Below are 8845 nucleotides of genomic sequence, written 5' to 3'. Positions count from 1 at the left end.
TTTCACTTTAAATAATTCTTTAAGACACTAAAATCATCAACTAAAATAACTCAGAGTTCAAACACAAGTAGACCTCTCTATGAATAAGATACCGACAAGCCTATTGCTCTGTTCAGATGATACAGAGTTTCAACCACTGTTGGTCATCATGGCAGAATGTTTTTTTATGACTAAGAAGTTTTAATTATGCTAGTATGTCGCCTCCATTATTTTATGAATGATGAATTTGTCTAAGTTAATATATTCAGTTTACTGTCTCATTTTTATGCATGTAAATTAGTTAAATTGTGGCTTAAGTACACATATAGTGTTTTGTGTGTGTTAAATTTGCTATGAAAACAACAAACCGTCCTTAATAAATCAGTCACTAAACATAAGAGATGCCGTTAGTAATTTATTGTAATAAATAGAACATGAATGAATTAATTTCAGACAAGAAAATATTAGTAATAAACTGTTAGCTCCATTAATATTTAACTAAAAATACATAATCACAGAATTAACAATTAAATGAAAAAGTGTCATATAATTAGTTTAAGGATATTAAAATGTTACAACTGATTACAAAATGAGCTGTAAATTTAAGAAAAATAAAATTTGTCAAGGCTTGCATGGGTGTTTGTTTTGCAAAGTGTTCACAGCAAATGAAAAAAGATTGTTAGCACTAATAATGGCAAATAGATGGAAAAATTCTGATAGCAAAATTATTTTCATCAACACTCTAGAACTTTTAAGTTCTATATGTCAAACTTGTATGTTCTTTGCTCTTTTCCATACTCTCTCATTTTCTCTAATGTTTTTTGAAATTAGTTATTATATTGTCTCCTTTTACATCACCGTGCACCAACATGGACAGATTTTGTCATCTCTAAAAAAATTTCAAGATTACCAAATTGACTCAATAATATCATATCAAATAAAAGTCAAACGTGATAAACATATATTTATGTAAAGACAAATAATACACAAAGTAATAACACAAACATAAACTAGGTCAGTGATTTAGAGTCTAACACTCTAATGATCCTATAAACTGCTAACATGATCAACAGTACTTGAATGCGAAGCTAATACGTAAATAAATACTCAATAGTTGATGTGCATAGCAAGTTGTAAACACAAAATATATTTTGAAGTTGTTAATAAACTTACATATTTTTAAAGCGCGAACATGTATACATGCACTTCTCTAAGATTTACTCAAAAATTTCAGCTTATTACCAATAATGCAAAACTAGACTTTCCAAAGCCTTTTAAAAACATTTGTCATATCATTTACATGTACTTTACAATATTTTTGTAATACTGATACAACAGCTTGCATTCAATAATAGAAGCACTAACTTATCATACTTACTCATAAAACAAAAACAAAGTACATGCCTAAAGTTGTACTTACCGTAGTTGCAGGTTATCCACATTATTACGCTCGAGGGGTTGTGGTACCCTGAAAGTGAGAAGAATAAGAAACTTTATGTTTTGAACATTCTATTTTGTGATCTGATTCAAAACACAAAGGTCAAAGTCTAATGTGTGTATCAGAAGCAATATTTGAAGTTTCATATAAAATACATGACAGAATAATGAGGATAGCTGCATCATGTAGAGTAGACTTATTCACGCATTTTATTACATACTTATTTAGACATTTTGATCCCAACAACAGAACAACATATTGACTTACACATTGTAATGCTCAGCATCCTGCTCTTCAGCCATTCTCTCACCAGACACTTCTGGTGGTACAATGGTAGGGGCTGCCATCTTATTATCATGTGTAGAATGACCAATACTCAATTCCATGTTACTATCATGTAGATCTGAGTTAGGCCTACAATATTTGCTAGAAACTTTTCAAAAGGTTCAGCAACAGTAAGGTCCTTTCTACTATTTAACAAAAACAGACACAAACTATTATCCTCAGCAGATAAATAATAGCTACTAAATGTATATCTCACTGATTTATTTTATTCAGCAGGTTATGAACTATAAAACTGGACTTTGAGTCAGCTGCCAATGTATGAGGGTAATAGTCATCACTTTGTTAATAAAAGTTACTAATATTAGACAGCTGTGTAGTCTAAAAAGATCTCCTTTCTCCTTCTGAGTCTAGTTTCACTTTAGTTCTTTATCCAAAAACTCATCCACAGAACTTATATATTTGCTTTAGCGGACATATTCACATCAGCTGTAGCGGACATATTCTGCCCGTTGTTGGTAAAACGTGTTATCTCCCATATTTTAGCATTTGTTGCCTGGCTCTGCAAAATTTTCATTCTATGGCTTTGAAACTTTGTATGTGCATTTCTAAACCTGTAACCTAACTAGTATGGAAATTTCTGATAATCCCATTTTCTTAATCTCTAGTAATCCTTTGTTAACCTATCATACCATCACATGGAATGTTAGCAACAGCAGCGTAATTTGCTGGTAAAACGTGTTATCAGCTGCTAATAGGTTTTGTCTGCAACTTGGCTCAACAATACTCATGGTCCATTGTGGAAAATGCATAACTCTATCACCTAACGTTTCACATAAAGTCCATAGAATTAGAGGATACACTCAAATATAGAAAACTTTCAGCTGTAGACTTACTAAGCTACATTCAAAGGTAAATATGGCAAAGCGAGTCAATATAGATGTGCAGACATCTCAGGAGACCTCAACACAAACGTGAACCAACAAAAAACAACGAACACTAGACAAAAAGCTTCCTAATGAGTGCACAAAAACTCCAATGCATAAACCCTTTCAGCTTCTCCAAGAACTGCATCACACTTATAAATCAAAAACAGTACATTAAAAGTTATTTGCAAAACTGGATTGTTAGCGTTGTGGAGAGAAAAAATTTTATACACCATCTGGTTCAACATCCAGATGCCAACGTGAATAGTTTTTTTTTCAAATCAACAAATAGTGAGTATTCAAAGTTTATTATGAGATCATTTAATACTTTAAAAAAAGAATTGAAATGCTTACCTTGAAACAGTTTGTAGCTGTTTTGTTCAAATATAAAGTTATATTTTATGTTTGCTGCAAAAAGTTAGTGTTATTTTTCCATTATTTTAAATAGGCAAAAACTAATTAATGATTTGGTTTTGGCGGACTTAGGGTTTAATTTATGTCTCGTTTACTGTTAAGCTATAAGAAGGGTAAAATTTGTTATGGCTATTTTAGGTTTACTACATTTATCGTTGACGAAGAAATGGACAACAAAAAATATGACAGAGTTGTCTGCAAAAATCTCTTCTTGGCAGCTCTTAAATATGCTAAAACTTCAAGCGTTGTAGCGGTTGCAAAGTGCTCGAGCCCAGACAAGCGTGAGAACAAGAAGGACAGCACAAACCGCTTTAATCAGAAAAATAGATGAGCATATAATGTTTTTTTACCCGGCGATATCTCATTATCGTAGAGAGCACACGCCGAAAAAACTTTACCTACCCTGTGAACTGTCAATTAAAGATATACACGATGACTTTAAGGTGAAAAACCGGGAAACAAGAACTGTATAGAAAACAATGAATAATTTGTAACCAGCATCAAACATAATTAACAAATATATTTTCAATTGCCTTTCTGTCACATTTTGGGTTTCTTATTTTAGAAAATTCTATGTTCTTTCAACTTATTGTTTTGTTCTGCTTCTGTAATAAACTATCTAATTAGACTTGCCACTACGCAGTCATTAAACTTCACTATAAAGTTGTTAATCTAATGTAGAGTAGTAGAGGTATGCATTACCCACAATGGACCATCAGCATTGTTCAGCCAAGTTGCAGATATAACCTATTAGCAGCTGATAACACGTTCTACCATCAAATTACACTGCTATTGCTAACCTTCAGTGTGATGTATAATAGGTTAATAAAAGATTACTAGAGATTAAAATAATGGGATTATCAGAAATTTTTACCCCAGTTAGGTAACAGGTTTAGAGATACACACACAGAGTTTCAAAGCCATGTAATAAAAATTTTGCAGTGGCAGGCATAAATTGCGAAAATATGGTAGATAACACGTTTTACCAACAATGGGAAATATTCATATCAGCCGTAGCCATATTCATATCAGCTGTAGACATACTCATATCAGCTGTAGAGATATTCATATCAGCCATAGACATATATATTCATATCAGTTGTAGACATATTCATATCAGTTGTAGACATATTCATATCAGCTGTAGACATATTCATATCAGCTGTAGAGATATTCATATCAGCTGTAGACATATTTATATGGCTGTAGACATATTTATATCAGCTGTAGCGGACATACTCATATCAGCTGTAGACATTCATATCAGCTGTAGAAATACTCATATCGGATGTAGACATATTCATATCAGCTGTAGACATACTCATATCGGATGTAAACATATTCATATTAGCTGTAGACATAATCATATCAGTTGTAGACATATTCATATCAGCTGTGGACATATTCATATCAGATGTAGACATATTCATATCAGCTGTAGACATACTCATATCAGTTGTAGACATATTCATATTAGCTGTAGACATATTCATATCAGTTGTAGACATATTCATATCAGCTGTAGAGATATTCATATCAGCTGTAGACATATTTATATGGCTGTAGACATATTTATATCAGCTGTAGCGGACATACTCATATCAGCTGTAGACATATTCATATCAGCTGTAGAAATACTCATATCGGATGTAGACATATTCATATCAGCTGTAGACATACTCATATCGGATGTAAACATATTCATATTAGCTGTAGACATAATCATATCAGTTGTAGACATATTCATATCAGCTGTGGACATATTCATATCAGATGTAGACATATTCATATCAGCTGTAGACATACTCATATCAGTTGTAGACATATTCATATTAGCTGTAGACATATTCATATTAGCTGTAGACATAGTCATATCAGCTGTAGATATATTCATATCAGCTGTAGACATATTCATATTAGCTGTAGACATATTCATATCAGTTAAAGATATATTGACATAAGAAATGACTTAAGAAACGTTGTAGACATAAGAAAGAATCTTGTGACGAATGTGCTAATTATCGTCCTATCTCTATCTTACCTATTTTTAGTAAGATAATAGGAAAACTTGTAAATCAGCAAATTCTTGATTTCTTAGAATCCACCAACCTTCTCAATCATAATCAATTTGGCTTTAAGCGGGGAAGAAGCACATCGGATGCAATTTTATTTTTTACTGATCAAGTTCTAAAGTCCTTTAATAAAAGTAAATGTGTAATTAGTATTTTCATATATTTTAGTAAAGCATTTGACACCATTGATCATAATATGTTACTTAACAAGTTGAATAATTATAATTTTAATCTATTGACTATTAATTGGATCCATGGTTATCTGTCGAATAAAACTCAAGTCACACAAATTTTTAGGCATTACAATCGATAAGAATTTGAGTTGGTCCTCAAACACACACAGTTTACTGATTGACTTGAGAACTATTTCAGGACAGTTTTTTGATTAAGCAATACTGTTTCAAGAAAGATCCTGATAATGCTTTACTCCTCTTTCATTCACTCTAAATTATGCTACTCTACAGAATCGCGGGAAAATGCTTCTTGGGTTCACCTTGACCACTTAATTAAGTTTCAAAAGAAAATATTGCATATTATATATAAAAAACCTTCTGGTTACCCGACTTTTGATTTATTTCATGACTCTAAGATTTTGACTGCAGGTAGAATGTATCATTATAAATCACTTATTAGAGCACCCAAACTATATCATTCACAAACGTTTCAAAAACCTTTACATTATAACACCCGATTTCAATCATCCTCAGTTCCTAGTCCTTTTTATTCTTTATCTGCTGGTCAACGAACATCTAACTTTGTGATGTCTGCACTGTGGAATAAATTGCCAGTGTCGTTGAAATTAATAAAACCTATTGGTCAGTTTAAAACGGAAATAAGACTTCAGGTTAGCTCGGCTTAGTGAACACTAGTGTCTACGCCTTATGCTGTTGACTTGGGCCTGCGACTGGTTAGCTCTGTTATTTCATACTGGCCCCATCATCTCTGCTTTTGTTTGATTCTTGATATAGAATTGTTTGAAAATGTTCTTTGTTTTCTTGTTCGTATGTATGCGATTGTATGTACTATATATATTTGATGAAATAAATCACACACATACACACCACACTACACCATATCACACCACATCACACCTCACCACACCACACCCCACCCCACCACACCACAGTACACCACAGCACACCACACCACGCCATGCCACGCCACACATACACACATTCATATTAGCTGTAGACATATTTATATCAGCTGTAGACATATTTATATCAGCTATAGACATATTCATATCAGCTGCAGAAGGTTGATTCAAAAATGTTTTAGCTGGAAACTCAAATACAATGTTGCTAAGATAAAATTTTGGTGGAAAAGTACCTTTGTACTATCTCTAAAAGGAGCATCTTTTAAAGATAATGATCAAGAAATAGAATAAAAACACGTAATTGTGACGCAGATGTTAAATTTACAAGGGTACGAGTAAAAAAAATAGATCTGACATTAATCGCATAAAGAGAGGGTTACTAAAGTGACTTTCACTACTGAAGATTTTAGTACAAGTATTGAAAGAAAGTGTTAGGAAATTTGAAATACTAAACAGATTCATATAACAGTGCTGACTGCTTGTTGTTTTAACAGCAGATGGTAGCAAACTGAATAAACTTCAAGTTTACCAATCTATTGTGTAAGAAATAAATTGATTAAGTATATGATAGAAAAAGCTAATTTTTGACAAACTCTATATTTATTCAGTTATAAAATGATCTTACGCTCTCTGCTGAACCTGAGGCTCATCTATATCATCATCATTATTATGATGTGTTTGTAGGAAGCTTGTGGATGACACAGATGAAGCAATAGCAGCATCAGCTTTATATCTTTCCTGATCATTACTAGGCACTGCTGGGTTTGGTTGTTCCCCTCCATAGTATTCGGCATAGCCTCTGTGAGTATATGACTACACTTTAAAACTTTTAAAGAGTTCATCAATAAACGATAATAAAGCAAACTGAATACACCTTCAAATAAACAAGTTATCAATACAACAATAAAACAAAAAACTCAAATGTGACAATTGTTTTTTATAGCTGTTTAACTTTTTAGTCTTCATACTGACTTACTCTTCATCAAGAGAACTCTCTTCATCATCAAAAGGCCGTTTTGGAGGTATGTGATGAGGTGGTGCAGGTGCACGTATATTTGGATCATAGTCTTTAGGAGCAAAAGAAGTTACACTTCGACATTGCTGAAAAATATAGTCGATTCAGAAAACACTAAATGCAAAAAAGTGTTATGAAAAAACAACTTTTGTATGTCAGGAAATGAGAATATCAGCATACATACAAGTATTGATATTTTATTCTATTACTACAGAATATATAATAAATGGAGAATTTATTATACATTCCTAAATTGCCTTTTACGCTTAAAAATATCAAAACTCAAATAACAGCCTTTTTATGGCTTCATAAATAGTCTGTTGTAGACATTCTGTTATTAATATTAGAAGGTCTTTAAGAAATTGATGCCAGTTGATCTCGGTTGTTATAAAAAATATGAATTGATTCAATCATGAAACACAAACTTTCAGATTTCTAAAAGGCCAGATTTTTTTCAAGTAATTTAATTTACATAAGAAAATTGCTAAGTTTTTAAAATACAAATCAGAGTTTATGACTTTAATACAATAATTATAACCTTAAAATTAAGTTGACTTAGAATTTTAGTCACCTTTTGTTAGACTTGCTGTGAAAGTTTTATTTATAGACCAAATCTTTCAGCTGATAATGAAATTAATGCTAATAAAAGTTGAAGATAGTTTTTTGTACTTGAGGTAGAAGTAGACTATATAGTTTGTCTGTTTTACTGAGATTTGGAAAACATCTAATATATACAGGTTTGTATAAGAGTAGCTGATATACATGTATTTAGAATATTCATACAATTTTAACTGGTTTATTAAGCCAAAAGATACCCTGTAATAAAAATTTCAATGATTTTCGCTTACATCGAAATATATCCCCTCATTGGGAAGTATAGAAGGGGTTACAGAGCTTGGAATGCTTGAAGCTCTTTTCCTATCATCCTTGTGATTATCCTTATAGCTGCTGGTGCTGGCACCCATTTTTCTGTCTCCGTCTTATTTTTCTGGCATTCGCACGGTTAGCTTCTAAACCAAAACATTTGGTTTCAACTGATATAGTTTGTAATTTTCTAAAATAAAATAACTAGTTAACTACATGTATAATGCCAAATGAAAATGGGTCATAGTGAGAGTTATCTACACCTACTATTGTTTTTGTGAAATACATTTGATGTTCTGACTTTGAGTTGTCACTTACTATTACCATTTCTAGGTCGTGAATATTTAAATACATGATTTGAGAGTTATCTTCACTTGCTTTTAAATGTGATAAATACTTTATAGCAAGATGAGTTGCTAAATGAGTAAGATAAAATAAATCCTAGTTTTTTCAGTTTGATGAAAGTGTTTATCAAATCTGTCTGCTTTTAAATAAATATTAGGAAGATCTGCCAACTGTTTGATAAACTGTAGCTAAGTAATATAATATTTTTGGAGTTACCTTCTCCTAAAAACAAATGTATTTGACATAATTAAGGAAGTTGAGAAAAGGTTCGTATAACCTTAAAAAGAGTTTCTCCAAATGTAAAATCTACTATAATGTTAACTAAAAACTATGGTAACTTGAATGATTGTATAACTTTATTATCAGTTTATAAGTCATGTAAACAGAAAGTCTACTGCTGATGAGTTTGAAGGA

General features: G+C 31.8%; 1 protein-coding gene across 1 annotated transcript; it reads right to left on the bottom strand.

Annotated features, from left to right (window-relative positions):
* Positions 1-381: 381 nt before the first annotated feature.
* On the bottom strand, positions 382-8187 carry LOC137394412 (uncharacterized). Its single transcript, XM_068081130.1, has 6 exons — positions 8071-8187; positions 7184-7308; positions 6833-7006; positions 1685-1831; positions 1400-1447; positions 382-868 (listed from the first exon to the last, which is right to left on the bottom strand). The coding sequence occupies exons 1-6, from the start codon at positions 8185-8187 to the stop codon at positions 829-831; spliced, it is 651 nt and encodes a 216-aa protein (XP_067937231.1). The 3' UTR covers positions 382-828.
* Positions 8188-8845: the final 658 nt, after the last annotated feature.

This window comes from Watersipora subatra, chromosome 4, assembly GCF_963576615.1.
Source record: "Watersipora subatra chromosome 4, tzWatSuba1.1, whole genome shotgun sequence".
NCBI lineage: Eukaryota > Metazoa > Bryozoa > Gymnolaemata > Cheilostomatida > Watersiporidae > Watersipora > Watersipora subatra.
Note: the sequence above shows the minus strand (reverse complement) of the source record. Positions and strands in the feature narration are given on the sequence as shown.

Coding starts and splice junctions, on each gene's coding strand:
- LOC137394412 (XM_068081130.1), bottom strand. CDS start 8,187: ATGGGTGCCAGCACCAGCAGCTATAAGGATAATCACAAGGATGATAGG. Junction 7,309..8,070: donor ATGAGGGGATATATTTCGAT/GTAAGCGAAAAT, acceptor TATATTTTTCAG/CAATGTCGAAGTGTAACTTC. Junction 7,007..7,183: donor GAGAGTTCTCTTGATGAAGA/GTAAGTCAGTAT, acceptor ATATACTCACAG/AGGCTATGCCGAATACTATG.